The sequence below is a fragment of the Choloepus didactylus genome, chromosome 1, assembly GCF_015220235.1.
Source record: "Choloepus didactylus isolate mChoDid1 chromosome 1, mChoDid1.pri, whole genome shotgun sequence".
In the NCBI taxonomy this organism is placed as follows: domain Eukaryota; kingdom Metazoa; phylum Chordata; class Mammalia; order Pilosa; family Megalonychidae; genus Choloepus; species Choloepus didactylus.
In genome coordinates, this window is record NC_051307.1 from 231,038,206 (window position 1) to 231,064,972 (window position 26,767).

The 26,767-nt window shown below is 39.0% G+C and overlaps 1 protein-coding gene across 1 annotated transcript in view; it reads left to right on the forward strand.

The window, feature by feature from the left end:
- The window catches only part of LOC119507338 (contactin-6-like), a 572,510-nt gene that overhangs the window by 336,099 nt on the left and 209,644 nt on the right, over positions 1–26,767 (forward strand). Inside the window, 1 exon segment of the mRNA XM_037800513.1 lies at positions 20,949–21,075. Within this exon segment, the coding sequence (XP_037656441.1) occupies positions 20,949–21,075 (127 nt within the window).

A 26,767-nucleotide genomic window follows, 5' to 3' on the forward strand; every position in this document is an offset into this window, starting at 1 on the left:
ACCTTCTGTAAAGCAGAGTGTTCCAACTCTTTGCCTCTATCCCCAAGAAGATTCCTGCTTGTCACTACCTACTAAGTGCCTACATGTGCAAGTACCTCGGGCAATTCAAACTTAACACGTTGTATAATTATATATATATTTGAAAAGAAAAAACCATAACTCTCAAAAAATAAAAATGAACACATGATAAATTTTATTTGACTAATACAAATATATTATATAAAAACCTTATTTATCTTCAAGGCAATAATCAATTGCATTCTTTTCAGTGCACAGAAATTATTTGTTTTGTTAGCAGTTTTCTATACCTACATAGTTGTAAAACAGGTAAAAGACAATGAAAAGCAGAAATAGTCCTGAAAAGGGTACTAGGTAGGAAACACAGTAATCTTCTTATACTGATTTTTAAGTCTTTTACAGTTTATCCTATGCTGTACCAAATATCTGTAGCTCATTTGCTTTCTGATTCCCCTGATGACCATTTCATAATTACCATCTCTCATCACACCTTCCATATTTCCTCTCCAATCATGTCTCAGCTAATGATCTTCCTTTTTACTTTGCGAGGAACAAAAAATATCAGGAAATAATTTTAACATGCTTTGAACTCACGTACTTCAGTGCATTTGTGATTTGTCTCCATTACCCTGCCTTCCCTCCAGGTATCATCTTCTCTGTCTCCTGCATCATGTTCCCATTCTACCGAATTACTCCCCGCAGCTTGCAAATTTGCTGTAATCGCTCCAATTTCAACAACATGTGCCCCTGGCCTACATCCATTACTGTCTTATGTTTCTGTCCCCCCCTTTATGGAAAAATCCCCCCCCCCGTGTGTGTATATATAAAATCATATTCGCTGCCTCCAATTCCTCTCTTTACATTCCTCTTTGACCATACTCCATTCACGCTCCATGCTTCAAGAAACAAGAGCAACTCTAATCAAGTCCTCAGTTGCCTCCGCATTGCTGAATGTAATGGTGTATATTGTCCTCATCTTATCTGACCCATCATCCCTACTTGATGAAGCTGAGCATTCCCTCCTGTTTGAAAGTCAGTTTAGAGTCTAGCATCACTGTCTTAGGACATTTCCTACCAAATTGGCCATTTTTCCTCCATGCCTTTACTGGTTCCATCTCACCATTTGCTCCTTGAACATTACCATGTCTTAAGGCTCGATTCTTGAACTTTTGCTTTGCTTTCTTGCTTTAAATAAACTCATTCTGATGACTCCTGAATATATATCTTCAGCCTGTATCACTCCCCAGAATTCCAGACTCATATATAAAACTGAAGCTTAGATATTTTTAGTAGGATGTCTTAAGAGAGACCCCAAATTAAGATGTATAAAACCAAATGCCTGATTCCTGCACTGGCACCACTGAATTGTTCCCCCTGCAGTATTTCTTTTTCCCAGGAAATGGAAAATCCAACCTTGCCTTTTCTTTGGCAGAATACCCTGGACTTATCCATGACTCCCATATTTTCTCACAACTCACATCCAACACATTAATAAATACCACTGGTTCCACTTATAAAATATATCTAGAGTCTGATTATTATTCAACAAATACCCTGGTCTAAGCCATCATACCTTTCACCTGAATTATGTAAATACCTTGAGCCTTGGGGCCTTTCAACTTCTGCTCTTTTGTCGAGAACTTTCTTCTTGAGACGTGTCTTATTACCCATTTCCTATAGGTGTCTATTTAGTTGTTACCAGATCAGTGATGCCCTTGATAAATTAACACCTCACCTCAACTCCTAGCTCCTAGCACTTATAAGTACTTGATATACTATGTGTTTATTTGTTGATTTATTTTATGCCTCCTCCATTTAAACATAATCTTCACCAGAACAGCAGTTTTATCAGTTTTAGTCACAGCTGTATTTCCAGGCTCTAGATAGTTCTTACAAACCATAAGCCCACAAATAAATGTTCAATAAGTGAATGAAAAATGAATTAAATGTGTATCTATATTCTCATCTTCTTTAATCCTCCCTGCCTTGCAACTTTCTTTTTATCCTTCTCCCTTTAACAGTTAAGAACTTCAACATATATGCATTCTTGCATTCATTCAAATTAACTAGCTCAGATTAATCTTTAGTGCTCTCTTTTCCTCATCCCTGAAAACCCATCTGTTATAATCTTCTGCTGCAATTGCTTCTGTATACCTTGAAAAAGTTCTTGGATTTTTCTCTTTCTCTTCATTCCTACTGACAATGCACCAATTATCTCAGAGTTTCCAAGTATGTGCTAACTTATCTACCTGATCTGTGGTTTCTCTTCCCCTGTCCTCCTTCCAGTGAATCATAGATCTGTACATGTCACACTCCTGTTTAAAACACTTCCATGCTCTCCAGCTGATTACAGAAGTTCAGACCCCATATCCTGTCTTTCAGGGACTTTCAGACTTGTTCTAAATCTACTATTCTGCCTTCATATGTCATTACTCTCCTACCTTCTGGACTAGTTATACTTTTTAAATGACATTTATTTTCATATCGTTATTCATGTTATTTTTCTTCTTAGAACTATATCCTTCCTCTTCCCAGGCAAAATCCTACTCATTCTTTTGCACTTAGCTCAAATTTTGCTTTGTTTGAATATTTTTCCAGAACCTTTAGATAGATTTAACTGTTTTCTATCTCTGGGATCCAATAAAATTATGTCTATGTTTCTGGTATTATACTTATCCTGTAATATTGAAGTTGATTGTTTTCATGTCTGCTTCCCTTTCTGGAGTAACATACCATGGTAATTTAGATACTGGAATCAGATTTCCTAGATTCCAAATTTGTCCCTACTGCTCTCCATTTGTTTGATCTTGAACAAGTTAGTTATGTTCTCTAAATTTCAGATTCCTTATTTTAAAAATGGGGTTGTTAGAATCCACCTAATAATTCTTATAAGTATCAACTAAGATATTTTCCATCCAAGTTCAACTCTATCCCTGGCACTTACAATGTGGCCAAATTGCTTTTATTTGACTGTGAGCTCTTTCAGTCGTTTACTTATTTTTGCATTGCCAGAGCATAAACAAGGCTCAGCACTTTAGTCACACTTAATAAAATTAGGTTGAATTCACTTATGTTGGACATTACAGTATGTATTGGCAATATCTAAATAAGAAATGATGTAGAATTTTATTTAGCTTGGCTTTAACCTGAATGTGAAATAAATGGTAATGAACACTTCTTATGATTTACTGCACTTAATGATTTTATGCCAATTCCAATACATCATCTACTTGCCAGGCATGTTTAATGATTAACCCCAAACCACTAGGTCACCATAGATATCTGACTGGACTATAAAACTGAAGGTTTCTAACTTTATGTTATGTATATTCCATTATTGCCTTCTGCTAGAGTAACTTATATAAGAATAACCAAATTGATTCCATTTTGTTCAAAGAAAGTTTTTGAATACGAATTGTCTTCTTAAATATCTGTTGCTGGGTAGAAAGAAATATCAAGCATGGCCACTGTCAGGTAACTCTTAAACCTCTCCTCTTCAGATCTTTGTGTTTGCTTGATTAAAGAGTTACTGATATTACAAGTTTGCATCTTGTGAAAGGAATGCCACTTTCAAAGTTTTTCTTGAATCTAATTAATGCTTGAATTTAAAGCTATTTTGAACCTACAATTGTTTAATAGAGCACTGTAGTTTTACAGAAATATCACGCAGAAGGTACATATACCTCATTCAAAATGGAGTGACTTCTCATATACCTCACTCTCACACACATGGATTTCCCTATTATTAACATTTTGCGTTAGCCTGGTACCTTTGTTACAATTCATGGAACAATATTATTATAATAATGCTATTAACTTTAGCACACTGTTAAGATTCACTTTTTGTACAGTCATATGCGTTTGAGTTTGTGTAGTTTATATCCAATCTAAAATTTCCTCTTTTTTCTCTTTTCAAATATACAATTCAATGGTATTTATTACATATACAAAATTGTTCCTCCTTCCCCGTCATCCATTGCTAAAACTTTCCATCATCCCAAACACAAGCTCCATACCAATGAAATAGAATCCCATTCCCCTACCCCCTCGGCCTCAGGTAGCCTGTATTCTAGTTTCTGACTTTATGAATTTGCATATTCTACTTATTTCATATAACTGAGACCATATAGTATTTGTCTTTTTGTATATGCTTATTTCATGAAACATGATGTCTTTAAGTTTCTTCCATGTTGTCACTTGCATCAGAACGTCATTCCTTTTAATGGCTAAATAATATTCTCTTGCATGTATATACCACATTTTGTTTATCCATTCATCTTTTAATAGTCATTTGGGTTACTTCCATCTTTTAACAATTGTAAATAATGCCACTTTGAACATCAGTGGACAACTAAATCCCTGTTTTCAATTATTTTTTGTATATACCTAAAAACGAAACTGACAAGACACATGGTAATTCTGTACTTAACTTTCTGAGGAATAGCCATACTGTTTTCCAGAATGGCTGCACCGTGCTGTGCTCCTCCTCACAATGAATATGCGTTTCTGTTTCAATGCATCCTCTCCAACACGTGTTATTTTCTGTTTGTTTGTTTTAAATAGTAGCCTTTCTATTGGATGTGAGATGGAGTTACTTTGTTCTTCTGTAAATTCAATACAATTTTCTCTGAAATTTTTTCTTTTACAAAATTTCATGATTTGTTTGGAAGACAAAGGGAAATTAGTGAAAGAGAGGGAAAAGGAGGTTGGTTCTTTTCTTTATAGAAGCAATTGCAGGAAACACGTGATTGAGCACAGTCTAGGGCAGGGTTTAGGGGCTAAAGACCTTGAGTTTGGGAAACTAAGAGAGAGACTTGGTAATGGAAGGAAAATAAAGCCAGAGAGAGTATAGATCTTTTAGGAGTCAGAAGATACCCTCCTGTAAGTGTGCAGGATATACTGTAATGTGGGCAATGCTGGACTTGGAGGTAAAGCACAGTTTGAATGCCAGCTCTGGAATATTACTAGTGGTGTGACCTTGATTAAATCATTTAACTCTTCTAAGCTTTAGTCAGGATCAGCTACATATATTCCAGGCCCAGTGAAAAGTGAAAAAGTGGGCCTTCTTGTTTAAAAAACAGAAACAAATGCCACTAAAGGTACTAAAGTCTGAAACTTTTTCCTTTCATCTGTGTTATCTTTCTTGCTTGTCATGGTGTTTTTTTTTGTTTGTTTGTTTTTCGTTTTTTTATTTGCTGTTTAATGTCACTCTCCCTTGGGCATGGGATACTCCTGGGGCAAGGCAGACCCACATAGGCCCTGGCGCCTGTCACAAACATGGCCCATCTGCTGTCCCACTTGCTGCCAGTTCACCCTCTCATCCACTGTGCTCTGCCAGGGAAGGGAAATGGAGCTAGACACTTTCTTTCTCCTTGGCCTGGTAGTTCCAAATCATGGCAGTATTGCAGCCTCTGCACCAGGAAGTGCTTTTACAGAATTTCATGATTTGTTTGGAAGACAAAGGGAAATTAGTGAAAGAGAGGAAAGGGGAGGTTGGTTCTTTTCTTCATAGAATGAATTCCAGGAAACACGTAATTGAGCACAGTCTAGGGTAGGGTATTGCAACCCTCACCAGTATTGCAACCTCTGCACCAGGAGGTGCTAGTTAAGTACTCTAAGTGCCACTTAGAACTGACCTGAGCAAAAGGCCATAGTGCCAAGATGTCATAGTGCCATCAGCTGGGGCACTATGGCTGTCCTGAGATGCAGTAGGGCACTCACATCCCACCCAGCCTGCTTGCACTGTGCCCAGGCTCCAGCCTGGGATGGAGGCCATAGCCACTGCTGAAGGGAGGCCAGAGGATGTGGGGGAGGCCAGGCAGAAACTGAAAACAGGAGGTTAGGAAAAAAAGGCGAAGAACTGGTTCTGGGGAGGTGCAGGGGAGGCAGGAAGACGGAAGACCCCTCCTTAGCTAAAGCTCCAAACACACCAAAGCTTGCTCCCTAGTGTCATGGAAATTCACTTTCAAAATCCAGATTCAAAGATAATATTACTAAGAATGCAAAGATGGTGACTGCAGGCATTAAGCCCCAAGTGCAGGGCCCTCTGAGCACAGAGTCCTGTGTGACTGTACTGGTTACCTGCAAAAAATATCCCCCCTGCCCTCTAATACATTCTTAAAGCAATAATACTTGTAGAAGTATTTTGATTTCTTGTTTTGATCTCATATTGTCACACGTCTTCAGCTGTGTTGTACAGAAAACCAATGTTGTCCTTGCTTTCTGGCACCATAGACAAAGCAACAAAAAAGGCTATTATTTAAATTATTTCGTTTTAGTATTAAAAAACTAACAATTTACCAGAAGAGACCATGTGTCTTAATTTGCCTGAGCTGCTATCACAAACACTACAAACTGATCTTAAACCATGGGAATACTGTCTCACTTTTTCGGAAGCTGGAAAGCTTGCCTCTTTTGGAATCGGGAGCGCTTTGGTGCTGGCTGCCACAATCCTTAGGGTTCCTTTGGTTGCATCACTGCCTCATGTCACATGGCAATGTCCTTCCCTTTCTAGCTTCTATGATTTTCCTATTCTCTTTATTGGGCCTCCAGTAACCCAGATCAAGACACACTCACATGAAATCAGGCCACACTGTAACTAAAAAAATCACATCTTCAAGAGGTCGTACAATGGGGTCACACTCACAGGGACATGGATTAAGATTATGTCTAAATTGGGGTACATAATCCACTGTACCACACTGTGCAATTAGTTGACAAGCTGGATTTTTCACTTATCAACTGATATGAATTCAACCTCTTAAAAATGTTATAGATATAAATGACCAAATAAATGATATCAGCTGATTGATGATAATTCACCAAAACCTAGCTTTTGTATCTTCCAAAATCAAGCAAAGTTTGTTGAAAAATGCCTGATTCTATCAGTCCTAAGTTTTTTATTTATCAAATGGGAATGGAAATGTATGTCTCACCAAAGGTGTCATAGTGATTAATGTGGTAATTGGTATATGTAAAAGTGCCTTGAAAACAAGTCACTATCCCAAGTATCAGATATTTGCAAGCCATGCTATACCCCAAATTTGGATTATGTGAAGTTTTAATGAGACTTTTCTTGGAGGTAAAGGATGATGATGAGGATGATAATTGTGTCAGATTGTTTTAAGTTGGATTTTAAATTTGAGTCCGGGTAGAGGTCAGATGTGATACTATGGGAATTTGAGACCATAATGCATGAGAAAAGATAGTTTGTTACAGGTCCCAGAGAGAGAGGGGTGCCATACAGAGTTTATGGGAATAGCTCAATCAGCATGTGGGGAGCACACAAGCAGAGAGAGGGTAAGGCACACAAGAAGGGACCCATGGGCTTGTGCTTTGTTTGTAGTCCAGGGGTGGGGGTTAGACTTCCTGTGAGGGTCAAGGAATGTTTAGTATAAAACAAATTCATGCAATAGGGAAAGGGATTAGGGGTCCAAGGTGCTGGGGATGGTTAGCTTATCATTTGGGACCAGCTGTGGGTTCTGGGTGAGGCGTGTGGGTGGTAGCTGCAGTTGTGGCTTGAGCTCTGGGGAGTTTAGGCCCTAGGAGTGGAAAGCTGTTGAGTAACTTGGCCAGTGGTCAGTGTTGAGGCAAGTGGCTTAGCCAAAGTGAAGTGGATGCTGAGGCAACACACGAACGTTTTGATAATTATGACAATCCATCACGTGATGCCTCGTCATCATTTATTTGGAGGATTGTGGCAGATTGGGTAGCTGATATATTTACTGTCAGGGACATAGCATTATCGAGCCAGTGCATGATACACTTGAGGTATTGGTTATTATAAAAATGCCAATAAATAGTAAAATTGAGAGCTGGAAGCCTTTGTATAGCCATTGCTTTCACCTTTCATGGCATAGCCAGGAGAAAATGTTGATGGTTTTATAGGGTTTGAAGTATCTTGGAAAACCTTGGTTACACTGTAAAACACCTTAAGCTCTTAAACCATCTTTTGTAAATTGATTTTGACCTGCTCTGGATTATTAATGTGCATGCAGTGGAGGGGACTTCCTTGGCCGCCTTCTTAGGCTGAGGTAGACTAAGGCTAGGCAGTTATCCATGACTACCTGGGCTAGGGAACCTATTTGTTGTTGTATCAGTTCTTATCAGCAAAAAGAGGGCAAACACATGGGCCTTGAGATGTTGGAAGGTCCTTCTTGGTGTGTATCAGTAAAGGTACAATGTTCAGCTTGCTAGTTGAGGTGGCAGAGCTCAAGGCTGCTTTGGAGTCGTAAAAGTGGAGTGCACCTCATGGTTACAAGCATTGCATAAGGAAGAGGAACCCATGGTTAGACAGTCTGTCATTTCAGCCAGGTAGTATTCTGATGGTTCTCTTCCCCATTTCTCAAGGCAGTATTTGAGTTCATTAGCTGGCCCCAGTGTAGGTGTGCATGTGGTTCATCAGGTGATAGCACCTGCGGTGGGTGATGTGCAGTGGTGGTCTTGGGTGGTGTCATCTCTATCACTGAACTTGTGAGCTGGGCATTGTCATCCGTGGGAAGTGGTTATCTCTGAAGGTCAGCCTGGGGGTGGGTACCTTCCAGGTAGTGATCCATAAAGGATGGGGAATTTTGTCATGTTATTATTTTTTTTTAATAATAATTTTTTTTATTTTATTTTGAAATAAATTCAAAGTTACATGAATAGCTGCAAAAACAATACTAGCCCCATACACAGAATTCCATCATACCCTGACCACCCTCCCCCGATAGCTCAATCCACCAACTTTAACATGCTGTCACATCACTATTTCTTTCCCTCCCTATCTATCATCCATCATATATTATATGAGAGTTAGCTGCACACATCCTTGAACATACACTATAATTCACGTATGTACTTCCATGAACAAGAGCATTGTTTTATGTAATTCCATTAAGCACAGCTAAGAAGTATAAGAGATTCAACAATGACACCATGCTTACATTCTATATTTCCTTTTCCTTATGTCTCAACTGTGTCCCTTTGAGCCACCTGTCCTCCACCCTCTAATCCCATCCAAGTTCATTCTTAGCATTCAATTGTCGTCTAGTTAGACTGTTTTTTTTTTTTTTTTCCTTTTTTCAATTATGGAAACATATACAGCCTAAATCTTCCCATTCCACCCCCTCCCTAGCCTTCCATCAGTGGGATTAATCACATTTAGAATGATGTTATGCTCTTTCCCACCATCCATTGCTAGAAATTTCCCTTCACCTCAAACAACAACCCTACACTCCTTTCTTAACTTCCCATTGCCCCTTCCCCCATTTCTCTTAACCCAAACTCTAATTTCATCTCTATGGTTATATTTTCTGATAATTTCTTTGTGTTTACTGTGGGGCTTAAAATTAACCTCTTAAATCCCTATCAATCTTGTTTTTCTTTGATACCACCTTTACTTCAATAAGGCACATAAACTATGTTCCTATACTCCTTCATTCCCCCACCTTTATATAGTTGTCTAAAATTACATATTTTACATTGAGTTCAAAACCACTGATTTGTCCTTAGAATTTGTGTATTTTTTATCATGTAGGAAGTAAATAGTGGAGTTACAGTTCAAAAATTATTACTTCCATTTGTATTCCATTGTGTTTGGAGAATGTTCTTTGAGTATATTCAATTTTTTTTTTTTTTTTTTTAATTTCTTGAGGCTTGTTTTATGTCCCAGCTTATGGTCCCTTCTGGAGAAAGATCTGTGATCACTAGAGAAAAATGAGTGTTCTGGTGATTTGGGATGTAAGGTACTATACATGTCTGTTAAAATTCTCTGTATCTCTTTCTCCTTTCTTTGTCTCTCTGTTGGTAGGGCTTCCTTTAGAATCTGAAGTAGGGCAGGTCTTTTATTGGCAGTCTCTCAGCATTTGTTTGTCTGTGAAAAATTTAAGCTCTCCCTCAAATTTGAAGGAGAGTTTTGCTGGATAAAGTATTCTTGGCTGGAAATTTTTCTCTCTCAGAATTTTAAATATGTCATGCCACTGCCTTCTCGCCTCCATAGTGGCCACTGAGTAGTCACTACTTAGTCTTATATTGTTTCCTTTGTATGTGGTGAATTGCTTTTCTCTTGCTGCTTTCAGAACTTGCTCCTTCTCTTCAGTATTTGAGAGTCTGATCAGAATTTATCTTGGGGTGGGTTTATTTGGATTTCTTCTATTTGGAGTTCGCTGGGCATTTATGCTTTGTGTGTTTATATTGTGTAGAAGGTTTGGGAAGTTTTCCCCAACAATTTCTTTGAATACTCTTTCTAGACCTTTACCCTTCTCTTCCCCTTTTGGGACACCAATGAGTCTTAAGTTTGGATGTTTTATTTTATCTATCATATCCCTGAGATCCATTGCGATTTTTCAATTTTTTCTCCATTCTTTTTTTGTTCTTTCATTTTATGTTCTGTGGATTTCTAGGACATTGAGATGTTGTTCAGCTTCCTCTAGTCTTGTATTGTGAATATCCAGAGTCTTTTTAATTTGGCCAACAGTTTCTTTTATTTCCATAAGACCTTCTATTTTTTTATTTACTCTTGCAATGTCTTCTTTATGCTCTTCTAGGGTTTTTTTTTATGGCGCTTATGTCCTGGGCCATGGTCCTCTTGATGGCCTTTAAATCCTTTGCCATGTTTTCATTCTTTGATTGTAGTTCTTTAATTAAATTTGCGAGATATAACGTTTCTTCCGAAATCTTGATTTGTGTGCTTGGAGCTGGATTCTCCATATCATCTGGTTTTATCATATGCATTAAGATTTTCTGTTGTTTTTGGCCTCTTGGCATTTGTTTTGCTTGATAGGGTTCTTTCAAGTTGTATCAGAAAAAGGGATATCGATCTAATTTTTCAGAGACACGGTTTGGTGATGTACACTTTCTCTAAGTAACCAGCAGATGGCGTCTGTGAGCCACCTATCTCCCTCCAGACAGTTCTCGCGTAGTGAGGGGAAATGATTCTTGTGTGTTCAGTTGGAGAGCTCAGCCTGGGCGCGCCGCTGGAGTCGCCCGCCCTGAATGTGGGGCGCGCGCACGGGTGGCCAGGGAGGAAGGGCAGCTCTCTCTCGGTGTCCCATAAACCACCGGACTTGGTGTAGCGCCCCTGGGTTCTCTGAGCGGATCCCCCCTCCCAGCTGCGATCCTCCCTCAGCCAAGGGGGATGCCGTGCTACGTCATCAGTGTGCGCTGTCCCTCTAGGGAGGCCCTGGGCCACTTGGCTGTGCCGCGGGGCTCTCAGCTCGTTTCAGAATGCAGAATGTGTGAGGCTGTCTTTACTGCAATGCCTTGTGGGCTGAGATCAGCTGAGGTTTTCTCCACAGAGAGAGAGCAAGAGACAGAATATTTCCCCCGATTCTCCCAAGGTCAGTTGTCACCAAAAGTCTCTGTCTGCTTGTTGAGGATTCGCTGTCCATATTGAGCAGTTATTATTAAAAGCTCACTTGGAGCTGGGCTGAGAAAGTGCACGGTGCGGCTTCCGTGAGGGAGGGGCTCTCGGCTCTAGGTTCTCGGCTCTCAGAGCGGGTCCGCAATTTTACTTACAGATTTTATGCTGTGATCTCGGGCATTGTTCCCAATTCATGTCGGTGGAAGTTGAGTGTACTGTCACGTTTGTCTCCCCGCTACCATTCCAGGTTATTTACTGGTTTTTTGTTCATTTATGAATTGTTCTGGGGGAGACTAAGTCTTCCACTTCTTTCTATGCCGCCATCTTCCCAGAATTGTCTGTCGTGTTCTTTTAAATGCCACTGGGCAGCTCTAGCAAAGTATTTGTTGCCTGCCCGTTCCTGCACAACTCCCCCACACTTCCCTCCACAGGGAGAAAATGTTTTGTCCACATATATATGCCAGATGGGTATTAATTCTATGTAGGCCCTCTTTGCAATGTAAGCTCTTGGCTTAGAATAGTATGTCCAGCATGTTGGAGCAGAAGATAATTAGCCCTGAAGGTTTAATTTAATTATACTCCTGAGGCCATTGGTGCTGTATGAGAACCTTATTTAGGTTATCCCTGGATTGAGAATCATTCATGCATTGGTGTCAGGAGACCCATTTGGTGTATAGGTTAGAGAGCTTTAGGTCATTAGCCATGCTTGGTGGCATGCTGGGTGCAGGAGGTTGAGGAGTGATAGCCAGCAATTTCCTCTGTCCCATCCCTGGGTACAGTGTTGGGATTAGGCAAGCATTGTTTGAGCATTCCTGGGTCTGCGTAGTGAGACCTTGAGGGTCGGTAAGTGAAGCCTGTGATCCATACAGCCAGGGAAAATACTAAAACCCAGAGCCAGGGTGAACATTGACATTGTATCAGTCAGCGAGGACCAGCTTCCAGGACTGCTACTTGTATCATGACAGTTGGACTTGGTGTTGTTTCTTCCATTGCTGAGAGAGTGTATAATGCTTTCTCTCAGGGCTTTCTCTATGCTGGTGCTTTCCAGCTCACCTGTTGTGCCATGTAGAGACAATAGGCACTCATGATTGGATGAAAGGAGGTGATTTTTTTTATGTGACCGACATCCACCAGATGTAGTTTCTCGTCATCTTCAAAGGTGACCCAGACCATTCCACAGCTTGGGGCTGCAGCAGTGATGGGGAATGGGCCTTTATAATAAATATGGCCATGGGAGAAGGGTTTATCTCCCTCTCCCCTGCAGAAACTGTCCCCATTTATGGGATGCAAGCGTTTGGTTTTGGAGCACGTCAACACCTTTAGTAATTATTTTGAACAGTGATGGGCCTAGAGGAAATCCCTTTCTGTGTATCTACTCCAACAGGGCAGAGGAGCCTCTGAGCCATGAGATACTATAAGCCCACCCTGCCAGATTGATGCTTGGAGGACCTGAGTGGGCAGTCTCCAAGGAACATGCTGGATATGCTGTGTAGGAATGAATTTTAGGTAGTTTAATGACAGTATCATTGAAGAGTAATCTGGTGTGATAAGTCAAGCGTGTGTGGAAATGGGTGAGGCTGCAAGCCAGTTTCCAGATGTGGAGTCTCCCACAAGGGCTTTCTTTGTATGAGAATATTTTTCTGTTTCCATTGACCTGATTTCCCTGCCAGCCCCTTGGCCATCACACAAAAAAATCAGTGAAGATACATAGATTGGGCAACTGGCAGCTCAAGAACATACCAGAGAGCTAATTGGATTGCTTCCAATTCTGCCAATTGTGTAGACCCCAAACAGCTATCTTGGGTAAGTGGGGTGTTTGAGACTGGGTCATATGCCATGGCTCTCCAGTGAGCTGTGTTGGGTACAGTGATAGCCTTGCCATTGTGAGATATACAGTTCCTTTCCATGTCAGACAGTTGGTCCCAAGGGGCTCCCCACTTGGCTAGAGGAGGGTGTAATGGGGACGCCATTGCCAGCATCTCAAGATCCATAGCAAGGGAGTGAGCATTGGAAAGGCCCTTTTGTCAGGGTTAGCCCTCTCCTGCATGTGCCATTGCCATTTTACCACTGAGGCTTCATTGACCCTGCTGAGCTTCACCTGGCAATTATCTCTCACTCATAGCATTATGGGAACCTCTGAGGCAGGCCGGCCAGTTGTGGCCCTATAAGTGCCTCCTTCTCTAGAAGAGACCGATAAGCAGCCTGGATCTGCCCTTTCAATAGAGTATATCAGACAGCAGACAAAGGGAGCATTTTAATCCAGTAAAACCCACAGGAACCCATTGTTTGCCATGCTGATTTCAAAGACTCCAAGAGGCATAATTGGAGGTGGCCAGAGTCTCTAATCTGAAATCCATTCATGATGGGACAAGGGAAATGGCTTGGGAATTGACTTATTGTACCAATTCTAAGGCTCATTGTTGGGGCTTTCCCTAGTGGAAAGCAGCAGGCATATATATGATTTGTATATGGACTGTTATGAGAGTACAAAGTGTGGGATGTGTCAGGTCCAGAACAGGTGTTGTACATGTCTTCTTGTCTGAGGTGAGTTTGTGTTTTAATGGTGGTGGGCATCTGTCTTCCTTTAGAGAGACAGATAATGTCCAGAAATTTGTCAGAATTTGATGGCCTCTGTAAGTTCTGTTGCCTAACCTTTCATTCCAGTAAATGATCTGTGAGTGTGGGTAAGTCCTCTTGGAGGTCTTCTTTAGCATCATCCCTTAATCAGATTAGAGGTTAGCTTAAATATTCTGTGTAGGAGTGAATATTAGGTACTTTAATGGCAGTGTCTCTCTTTTTTTTTTTTTTTTGAGATAGTTTGTCGAGGTCTTGGTAAGGTCTCTGGCAGCAGTGGTTAGGATTCTTTAGTTATTGGCCCTGAGAAAAACATGTTGGGCAAGCCTGTCACACCAAAGCTGTTGCTGATACCCTTGTGTATATTTTTTATTAATTAGACAGTATAAGGAGTAGGAGTTTTGATGGGCGTAACATGTGCAAGAATATTGGTATAATTGATAGTTAATTGCCTTTCATTGGCGGAGGCTTTAAGAATTGTCCAGTAGGATTATTGTATAAGGAGAGGGCAGGTATAATGACTCGCTCTTTTAGCAGATCTAGGATTGCGGGCTGGAACCCCAGTGTGCCTTGTTTCAGGCACTGTTGCAGCATTTATCACCTTATTTGGCAGGGGCAATTCTACAGTGGTCCCGTTGGGCATGGCCCATCAAGGGAACCAAGGATTTGATCTTTGTTCCAGGTGACATGTTAATGCATCAATACCTGTAGAGGGGAAAGTAAGAGCACAAGGTGCCACCACTTATTAATTCTACTTAATAAGAATTGTTCCAATAGTCATAAATCCTACAGGACAGGGAGGTGGGTCTTTGATAGGCAGCAGGAGGTATAGGCCAGGTCCTTATGGGAGGGGCCCTGTGCCTCATAAAACAGGATCTGTGACTCTGATGTGATTCCTCCTCATATCCTGCCAATAATGCCACCCCATCCATAGCTTTGCCAGTAAGGTTGAACAAGGCTGCCGTGTAACTGTGGGAAAGGGGTGCTACCTGTAAGAAAATCTTACATGACTCAGTATAAAAGAGGTTCTCCTCAGGGCTAGAGATAAACTTTGAGTCTTTTTGTCAGAATGCTCAAAGAAGTGCTCTTCCCATAGCATCATCCCAATCTTTCTAAGTAATAACTGGTACTCATCAATAGTTGGCCAGTGGACATCTGCCCTCGTGGTAGGACCCACTATGGACCTGTGTGTCTTTTTTTTTTCCTGCCATAAATATCCAGGTCAGTAGATGAAGGGCTCAGGGCCTTTAATGATACCAGTCAATTGCATCATTTTCTGGGATGGGAGTAGCCACTTAGCCACTTAGATCCCCTGTTATTGACTCTCAGTAACCAATCAGCCCTTTTCTCCTTGTCCCCTTGAACAAAATCTTTAACTGTGGTTTGAATCTCCAATCAAGTAAATTTTTGAGTTTCGGTTTCTAATTTGAGCTCCCTTTTGGGGCCCTGCTTGACGTTAGCATGGTGATGGGGAAGATCTGTGGTTTTGCCAGCCAGACTCTCTAGGGTGTCCCAGTTTACCCTGTTGGGGTTGGGATCTGTTTCTGCTAGTATGATGGTGACTAGATCATTAGGGAGAGCTCCTAGATGAGGTACTAGGGCCCTTGGTCTCCTGATAAACAGCAGCCCTTAATGGGGCCTGCACATTTTACTTTTGCTTTTGTTTTTTTTTCCCCCCTGCATGCCCCACAAAAGGGAGGAGGAGGATAGTCCACAGGCTTGCCTATTCATGCTAATAATTCTTTAGCCACCTGTGCCAGGGATTAGACCCACAGTAATCCATGGGGTAGAGGGATGAAGAGGGACAGTATTAGAAACAGCAACAGCCACAAAAAGACCTCAGGCCTCAGTGACACCATTGCTTTTGGGGTGCCACATTATACTCCCCGTGGATGGGGTGCCCCTCTTGCTAGGTTGGAGCTGCTATTTACATATATTTATCATATTGATTGCAGCCTGGGTAGTCTCCAGTTACTGTGGGGCCAGTCCTCTTAAAGCCCATGTGTTCCTTGTCCCTGTACCGGGGCAGGAGTTGTCTATCTCCAGTCCCTATACCCCCTCCATGGAGACAGTGGGACCTTCAGATGTTAGCCAGTTTGTCTCAGATGAGTCACTTACATCCTGGGGAGTGCTGGAAACCAAGTTGCTTCTTTTTGCCCTACTGGGGCTAGCAGTTTGTGGATCCCAAGGAGGACTTAGACTTGCAGGATCCACAATTTAGGGTAAGGAGTCTTGGCAACATCCCACATAAGCAACAGGCAATGGCACAGCACGACATGGACAAACATCTGCAAGTTGTGGACCCTTCCTAGATAGTATTAGCTGTCTGAAAGAGCCGTTTAGCAAACCAAGATTAGCCAGAAGGCATAATGTTGCATTTCCCATGGTCATGACCAACTCACCCTGCTAGTTATGCCAATTGTTTTGAATTAGTTGTTAGTTGGATCTGGGTGGAGGCCTGGTGTGACACAGTGGGAAACTGAGACCATAATTCATGAGAAAAGACAGTTTGTTACTTACAGGTCCCAGAGAGAGAGCGGTGCCCCGAGGGGTTGATGGGAAGAGTGATTGGGTTTGGTGGCTCACTAGCAGTTGAGGAGCACATAAACACTGTGAGAAGGACCTGTGTGTTTCTGCCTTAAATGTGTTCTAGGGGTGGGTCTTAGTAGATGTCCTGTGGGAGTCAAGGATTGGTTAGTTTAAAGCAAACACATGTGAAAAGGGAAAGGGATTGGGGGTCCAAGGGTGTTTGGAATGGTTAACTTATCAGTTGGAGCTGCCTGTGGGATCTGAGTGAGGTATGTGGGTGGTGTGAGTGGTAGCTGCAGATATGAGTTTGAATTCTGTGGAGTCTAGGCCCCAGGGGTGGGAAAATATTTATTAACTGCACCAAAGGTCAGTGTTGAGGCAAGCGGCTTGGCCAAAGTGAGATGGATGCTGAGGTAGCATACAAAAGTTTTGATGGTTACGAGAATGATGATTTTTCAAAGACATCTGAACTTATACCAGGCGCAATGTGATACACTTTATAACCAGTATATCATATTTCAAAACAACCATTTGATTAGATATTAGCTCTACTTTACCAACGAAGACATTGAGAATTGCTCAAATCTACCAAGGCCCATTGGGTTCCAGGACCTATGTTCTTAATTATGAGTTTTATTGCCTTTCCAAACCCAGAAGTCTGGCCTGAATGGTCTACAGAAGATCTTCAAACTTTAAGATTCTGTGGAGCTGTGGTTGATATTAAGGGAGAGAATCAGATCCTTAAAGGTTCCTTGGTAGAACTGTTAGAGTTCTAGACCAGCTGTCCTAATATTAGGTCCTGATATGACTAATGGTATATTTTATGTTGCTCACTTACACACAAAAACAAATACTGGATTTCAGCTTAAGTATAAGTACTAGTACTCTCTTCTCCTTTACTTCCTTTCTTAATAGCTTAGTCCAAATGTAATTAAGTGGGGCCAGTAAGGCAGGCATCCATGTGAGTGTGGGGCATGAGGTGTTGGAGCCTGAGGAAGTGAGAAAAATGTCCATGCAGGGCAGGGGTAGGGCTGTAGTAGCCCACAGTGGGGTCAGCCCTCTCATGGGGAGGGGCTATTCCAGTGTGAGGTGTTAGAACCTGAATGATGGAATAAAGTTATCTATGGAGGCATGTGGCCGTGCACAGGGTGTCAGAGGCCGGGTGGGGTGAGGAAAGCATCAGTGCAGTGAGGGAGACACTGCACATGCCTGAACCCTAGTGAGGTGAGGAGTGGAGAGAGAGTGGGTTGTGGGGGGATTAGAACAAGTGGTGTCAGAGCAGGTGTGGGAGTACAACAAGGGTGGCTGCAAGAATACGTGCAGGACGAGGAAGGCCATCACGCAGGGGAGAGGGTGGTGGAGGTAATAGATTTGTTGTATATAGGGGGAAATGAACAAATGAATAAATACATGAAGGAAAATGGGAACTAGGTATTCTAAAATAGGGAATTAAAAATATTGAAAGAGAAAACTAGACTTAACTGACCATAGATCACTATAGATAGATAGAGGTGTGTAACATATATAGAAGCAGCAGCACCTCAATAGCCATGAGCACATTTAGCACCCAGGCATTGATTTCTAAATACCATTCTCTAATAAATGGAACGAGATCTTCTTGGAAAAAAAAATGAAAGCCTAGTTCCAGGGCTGGGGCAGGAAAAAATAGAAGATAAGCCTGGAGCACTTTGTTATAACAGAAAGCAAGGAAGAGTGCAAAGAATGATAGGGACATGTCAAAAGAACAAAGAAGCTAGTTTGAATGGTCTCTTGTTGGCCAAATTAGGGCCAAATTGGGCACCAAAATAAATAGTAAGGGATTATAATCTGTTGATTACATGGATTCATACTGAAAGAAATTAGGAATAAAAATTAAATACTTAATGAAGAACAGTATGTTACATGTCTCCAAGTCTCTAACCACAAAATACTAATTGCAAAGGAAAACAGAATACATTTATAGATTTAAAGTGGAGAAGCCTGGGAGAAATGACCTTAACCAAAAGATCAGAATTAACATCACCATAAATAGAACAGAAGTCCAGACACCTTGTATTAGGCAATGGCTTATAGAGTTTACATTCAAGGCATGAAAAAAGAAAACAACTGGATAGATTCAACTTCCTCAAAATAAATGTTTTTTGCATCTTTTTTCATTATCAAAAAAGTAAAAAGACAACCAATAGAATTGATGAAAATATGTGGAGACCATATGTCTGATAAGGGTTTAATACCCAGAATATTGACCATCTACAGTTTAATGGAAAAAAAAAAAAAAAACGACAGTTCCATTTAAAAGAAATGATCAAAGGACTTGAATAGGCATTTCTCCAAAGAAGATATAGAAATGGCCAATAAGCACATGAAAAGATGCTCATCATTAGCCACTAGGGAAATGCAAATTAAAACTACAGTGAGCTACCACTTCATACCACTAGAATGGTACTATTAAACAAAAAGGAAAATAGGTACTGGTGAGGATGCAGAATAATAGGACCCTCATAACAAGCATTGTTGGTGGGAATGTAAAATGGTACAGCCACTGTGTAAAACAGTTTGGTAGTTCCTCAAAAAGTTAAACACAGAACCACCATATGGCCCAGCAATCCTGTTTCAATACTCCAAATAATTGAAAGCAGAGACTTGGACAGATATTTGTACACCAATACTCACAGCTGCATTATTCGCAATATGCAAAAGGTGGAAACAACCCAAGTGTCCACGAGCAGAGAAATGCATAAACAAAATGTGCTATATACATGCAATGGAATATTGTTCAGCCCTAAAAAGGAATGAGGTTCTGATATATGCCACTCTATGGATCAACCTTGAAGCTATCATGTTGAGGGAAATAATCAGACACAAAGAAACAGCTGTTGTATGATTCTATTTATATGAAATAGCTAAAATGTATAATATTCTAGTTGTTTCATATAATATATCACATAATATCCTAGCTAATATGTGTCATAGAGGCAGAAAGTAGAGTATAGGTTATCAGGATTAGTGGGTAGGGGGAACAGGGAGTTAATGCATTATGGGTGTTAGGTTTCTGTTTGGGGCCATGGGGAAAGTTCTGGTCATAGATGGTGGTGATGGTGGCACAACTTTGTGAATCATACTGAATGGTATGCTTGGGAGCAATAAGATGGGAAAGTTATGTTATATATATATATATATATATATATGTTTCCACAATTAAAAAAAAAGAAACCAGAGAGACAGTGACAATTACATGCAATACATAATCCTGGATGAGAGCTAATAATGAAAGAGAAAAGGCTCAAAAGGATTATTGAGACATATGAAAAAATTATAATATAAATGTAAGATTTATGTCAGTGTAAAATTTCTTGAACTTGATAATTGTACTTAAGGTGGTTACATAAGTAATTATTCTTATTCTTCAGAAATGTAGAATGGAAGTATTTTTTGTTCAAGGAGTATGAGGTACACAACCTACTCTTAAATGTTCAGAAAAAAGATAAATAAATAGATATGGCAAATATAGCAAAATGTTAAAATTGGTTGACCTGGGTGTCTGGGGATGTATGTTGGAATTCTCTGTATGGGTTTGGTATTATTTTTGAAACTCTCCTGCAAGTTTGAAATTATTTAAAAAAAAAAAGTTAAAGAAAAAGAAGTCCTTTGCACCTCATAGGATGCAATGGAAGGAACACAACACACTTGAACATAATTATGGTGAAACAGGAGACACAGTGGTATACCAGGACAGGGAGGGAATGGAGGATATAAAGGAAGACAATGATATCACTATTCTTACTGACTGGGAGGAGTCTTTTTGATGGTAATAAAAAAAAAAGACAGCCAATTTTCAGTGGTTTCATTATTGTTTTAAAAATTCATTATATAAATGTATATACATAAATATCATTATAGGTAGTGCACCCTCTTATTTTCTGCACCCTGGGAATACAGCTACCACCACCACCACCAGTCCTTAGTACCTGCCTCAAATTGAGGGAAACTTTACCATATAACTGTCTTGTAATCCTCACATGTTCAAAAATCAGGGAAATTAAGGCAAGACCTGGAAGTGTTCCTGATTGAAAGAGACTAAAAGTTAGCTGAGACTTGTGATTCGTAACTGGATCCTTTTGCTATAAAGGATATTATTAGCGCAAATGGTGACATAAGGGCCTGATCATTAGATGTTAGTACTGGATCAAAGCAAATTCCAGTGTTCATTTAATTCATGTTTTTATTGCGGTTATGAAAAATACTTGTTTGTAGGAAATAAAAACTAATTTATTTGTGTTAATGGAGTATCAGTTTGCAAATTTACTCTCAAATGATTCAGAATAAATATTTCTTTGTGCCATTCTTGCAACTTGTTCTGTAAGTTTGAGATTGTTTCAAAATTAGTTTTTTTTTTTTTTGTAAATCTATGGCTACTTGATAAATAATACATATATTCATAACAGGGTCACATCTTTTCATGTAATCTTATCTTTTCTTTTCACAGGTGATGGTCTTTCCAGCTGCCCTGTTTTTACCCAGGAACCACAAGATGTCATTTTCCCTTTGGGTATATCAAAATCTGAAGTCATTCTTAACTGTGCAGCTAATGGTCACCCTTCACCCCATTATAGGTAAAGTCCTACTTCTGGGCACCATACTGTTTTAATTTTTGTTTCCTTGTTGAAGTAAAGCATACACATAATAAAGGGCTTAAAGTGCAACTAATGTGAATTGGGCGGCTCAGTGAATTTTTATATATGTTTACAGTTGTGTGCCCACCATACAGATGAAGATATGCCACCTCTGGGGTCCCAAAATTCTCTCATGCCACTTTCCAGGCAATAACTAACTCCCCATTTCCCAAGGTAACTACTATTATGCCTCTGCTATTATTCACTGGATTTATGTAGAACATTTGTTCTTCAGATTCATGCCATGAAATGCCACCTGTGGTAAGAAAGAAAGGATGGGAGAAAGTGTGGTAGAGAGGGAGGAAGAAAGGAAAAAGGAAAGGAGAAGGAGGAAGGAGGAGAGAGGGGGAGAAAGGGAGGAAGGGAGAAGGCGGGGAGGGAGATTTGTTCCCATAGTTTGAAAGACTAAAGTGCAAGTTCATTTTGATCCCCCCCCACCCCCAAGTTTGGAGCTACTGCCTCAGTTTTCCTATGTACAATAACTGAAAATGGTCCCCCAAAGAAGTTAATCAAGACAAAAACTATTGTTTATTTTATCAGATAAAATTCTGTGACCCCACTAGCATGCCCCATCACCTTGAAAGCACTGATTTTAGCAAGATATCTTAAAGACAGCTATGTACCTTCCAGGGTAGAAAGAGAATTTTTTTATGAGCAAGTACAGCAAAATCATAACTGTTTCTCCCATGTTTCCCATGGAATAATAGGGAGGAAAGGCAAGTAATATTTTTATTCTTATATGCACGGTTCACCAAAGGCAGTCTTTGATCCATATTGTAAGTGGAATTCACGATTTTAGAAATATATGCATGCATAAATTGTACTTGTGTAAATAATAAGGATACTTTGGTAAGAACTACATATGCAGTGTGAATACACGAAATGGCAATAAATATAAAAATGACTATTTTAGCTTGGGTTTTAAAATGTTTTTTTAAGAGTTAATTCTTAGTAGTGACATTTAGTCAACATACACAAAAAGTAACAATTTCAGTATATTTTGACAACATAAGACGATTTTGTCTAATTTGTAGTTGCACTAAAAATAGAAGGCTTATATGTATAATTTCTTTGGTCTTAAATTTTCCACATTAGTTATCTAAATAGCTTAAATGAACAAAACTAAAGTCAACTCTCCTATATCTTGTATTTTATTGAGCTAACTTCAGCCTCTCTCTTTTTTCTATTTTTTGCAGTTTAAAAGAAATAATTTTCTTTTATTAGAGAAGCTTTAAGTTTACAGAAAAATCATGCAGCAAATAGAGTTCCTATATTATTCCTACACACACACACACACACAGAGTTTTCCCTACTATTAACACTTTGTGTTGGTTTGGAAACTTTACTAAAGTTGGAGAAACAATAGTATTACAATTATACCATTAACTATAGTCCATAGTTCACATTAGGGTTCACTGTTTGTGTTGTATAGTCCTATGTTGTTGGTTTATTTAAAAATTTTTATCCTACTAACATATATAACTTAGTTTCCCCTTTTAACCACATTCAGTAGTGTGAATTGCAATCACAATGTAGTGCTACCATCACCACCATCTATTACCAAAATATTTCTGTCTTCTTTTTGTAACAAGACAGCTGAAAAGCCAAGTCTTCTCATTACAGTAACTATTGCCTGTCTTTAGGAAACGCAAACCAATGAAACCTATTTGTTAAGCGAAGATCATTCACTTGACAATATGATTCAGCATCTCAGGGTTTGTTCATTCGTTTGTTTTTCCTTAAGTGATGAATTGTCTTTTATAATTTAACTTATGGTTCAATGTATAAAAATCTGATTGCCCCACTTTTGAGGCATACTTTATAGGTAAAGTCATAATTTTATTTTTGAGAATTTATGTGATTGATCAGAGGTTGGGAGAATTTGTTTGAGAGGGAAAGAATATGTTAATTTCTATAATTTAGGAAATGTTTGCTAAGTACAAGCAGGATAAATTAATAAGTAATATGTACTTATATAAAAAATAACTTACAGCTTGTCAGAGGCAGAAAGATATAAAATAGCAATTCTCAAGACAGTTTGCTAATTAGTTTTATCTATGAAGAAATTCACTGAATGAAGAGATCTCAAATTTCAATATTGTTAAGTAGCTTTTGTTTCTAAAATACTTGTAAATTAGGATGCAAAGTCAAGTACTTTAGTTTCTTATTTTTTACCACCCTAACTTGTCTTATCTCATCTTTAATATATTATGAAAACTTGTAGTCTTATAGAGAGTGAGTGAGAAAAGGACTAAGTTTTTAATCCTTAAATGTCAGACTCACACCCAATTTCATTGATAATAAAGCAAAGAACAAAAGTATTTTAGAAAACATGCACTGGCAAAAAAAAATTTGGAAGTTTAGTTTTAGCATGGCTGTTTGTAACTTAAATTTTATAACAAAATTCTTTCATAACAATATTCACCTAAAGTGTGTGTATATGTGTGTGTACGTGCAACATGCACCTGTGCCCTGGCAGGGAAATCTTTGATTCACAGATTCTAGCTTTATTTGAGGTTCTTTGGATATGGTGTGATGCAATATTAAAAAGTCCTTATCTTATAATAACAGTTTCAGTTCTAGGTACAGATCTACCTGTCATTCTATATGTGATTCAGGAAAAATTATTTTCTGTCTTTTGGCATCAGCTTCCCTATCAAAAAAGTGATGGATACAGTTAATATTTAGACTCTTTTTCCTTTTTTAAAAATTCCTTTTAGCAAATAAAATCTCATTGGGGAAAATAAGCAAGATTAAATACAGAAATTTGGAAACAGTTTAAAACCAACTTGTCTAGTCATTTCCAATTGAGTCAGTACCATCACAAATGGAATTTCAGTGAAAGCAGGAAGATACAAATGTTGGGCAAGCCTGAACAGAAGTGTTCCCATGTAAAGAATTAGCCTTCTCATGACCAGGAGGTAATACATGAGAATTGAAGTCTAGCCAGGAAGCCTTGAAAAGGGACGTAAAGTGGGTTGTCTAAAGATGGTACCTGGAAAGGATTGCTTATACCTAGTAAGTCCAGAAAAATCAGATAGCAATGAGCTTAGTTCCAGCTCAGAATATATATATTTTATTTGAGAAATTGAAGCAACACAAACAGGTTACACTCTTTATCAGGAAAAGGACTTGAAATATCTAAGAAGATTTTAGACACAACTACTCTTGACCTGGTCACTAGAGGAAACTCCTTTAATTTTTCTACCCTACCTAAATTAGTCATGAAGACATCCTTATCTCTGGAGAACCTCCAGCCCTCTCTGAGTAAAAACCATAACAGTAATCACTCTGCCCTTCAATCCTCTTCATTCATTTCCCTATTTGATCTTCTTAGCCACCCCATAAGATAAAGCAGGATACATATTATTGTGCAATGTTTATAAAGGAAGGAACTGACTTCCGGAGAAATCAGATGGCTTGTCCAAGGATACACAGCAAAGAAATGTCAAGGCCAGGATGAGGACTGTTTCCCCAGGGGATAATGGTATCAAATCTAGTGTACAGTTGATTTCGATTTTGGAGCTCTACTTCAGAGATCCAGGGAGAAGCCCAGAAATACGCACTTTTAACAAGCATTCCATAATGATTCTGAAGCAAGACTGTAGTTTGAAAATCAATGAAACACCCATACCCCCCTAATGAGGGACAGCCCCCTGCCATCATATCCTTCAGTCATGGCTTAACTAAGAATAGTGATGGATGTTGGCCAAGAATCTTATTCAAATTCATTTTGTTTCCTGAAATTAATATGATATTAATGCAGATGCTTAAAATAATCCTTTAAAGCATATTTCCCAGTATGCATCATGGGAAAATACTCCTGGGTATGTAATTCTACCAGTTATACGTGTATGACAATCACTTAAGTTCATTAATACTGTTTCTCCATTGATTTAAACATATTAATTAGGGCAAAGCCCACACCAGGAGTTGAACCCCTGATCTATATGCACAGTTTAATAATCATTATACTGTAGTGATTAGAATGATTATGGGGATACTGTGAAAAATTCATTTGCTGCAACTAAGCCAACAACTTTGAATTTGTGTTGAAAAACAATTACCAAGCTTAATTAGGAGCATGTAACGATGACAGCAGTTATTTCGGTGATTGATTCCAAAATTAAAGAGAGCTGGCAAACTAAGTGTGGTATATCCTTTGCTTTGAAAATGAAAGGGAACATGAAGGTCCAAAGATTGTGCCCTGTAAGCAAATTATGAAAGATGGTATTACAGGACTGGCAGGGAGAATATTGGTGTCTTGAGACAGGCCTAAAGAAAGCAAAATTTTCTCATATTTTCTTGCCCTAACACTGAAAATAAGATGTACTCTACAAATTCCTCCAGGAAAAAAAAAATTGGCCAAAAGTCCAGGCAAACAAAATGTAATCTTTTTGATTGTGGTCTTTCAACTAACTCCCTTTTATTAAAGAGAAGTTGAGGTGCACAGCAATTAGCTAAAACATTTTAAAGTGACAAGGCTGGTTCAAAAACTCTGATCGGTTTGATATTTGATCAATCACTTCTTCTTTAATAGGGTAGAAGATCACCTAAATCCATATTTCTTTTCTACTTTAGTAGAGATTTTCCAGATTCTCCCTATGGGACGGTTCAGGATATTCCTAAGAAAGTCAATGATATTTGTAATAGTTTTGTAAATTGTCTTTCCTCTCTTAAAATTAGCCTTCCCCAGCAAAATATTTCTAATAGGATCTCAGTATGAAAGGGAGACCTGGCATAGACCCTAAAATCATGGTTTGGAGTTGGCTATGTTCCGTTGGAAGAGTCATTTCTTTTTACAAATGACTATCTTGAATCAAAATTTTTAAAGGTCTGTTTTCCTAAATGGTTTGTATGACTAAACGAAGCTTGTGCCTTAGGAATGTATCTCATTATATATGCAATATTCATAATTCAAAATGCCTGGAAATTTTGGTGGAAAGTTAAAAGTGCAAGATGGGGAAAGTGGGTCTGGTTAGAGATGATTACTGGGTGTTCATTCATCTAAGAATGACCAATGAAAATTTAAAAATTTTTATGTATCTTTGAAAATAAATATTATTGTAAGGCCCTTCAGCTAGTTAATTCATGAACTAAAGTTTTATTGACTAATAGGTAAGCCAAGAGACTCTTTGCTTCCTAAAATAAAAGCCTCTCAAACCGCATTTGTTTTGCTAGAGTATAATTTTAGTTTGACATTTCTAAGTACCATTTAAATATTTTCAACGTGATTAATTTTCCAAGTAACAGACTAACAGAGACAATCATGTTCTAAAGTAGTCAGGTTATTGTTGTTTTGTTATCAGTCTCAAATTGGCATTGTAACATTGTTGCTGGCTTTCTTTGTGCCATTTGTAATATACTCTCCTTGGGTTTCTATCTCTAAATCATTTTTGACATTCAATTTTGTGGTATCAGTTGTGGGTGTTCAGGTATGGTATATTTTATTTGAAAAGTCGCTGAAGGAATAGGGTGGCCAGTGTTATTGACTGAATGTTTAATTTTTGTTTCTCATACCAAGAGTTCTGTTGCCTCTTTGTATATATTTGGGTGAATATTCTAGCCCTAAAGATTAGAATGTCTTCCAAATAGCTTAGGTTTTGATATCACTGAGCTCACAGAAACAGTT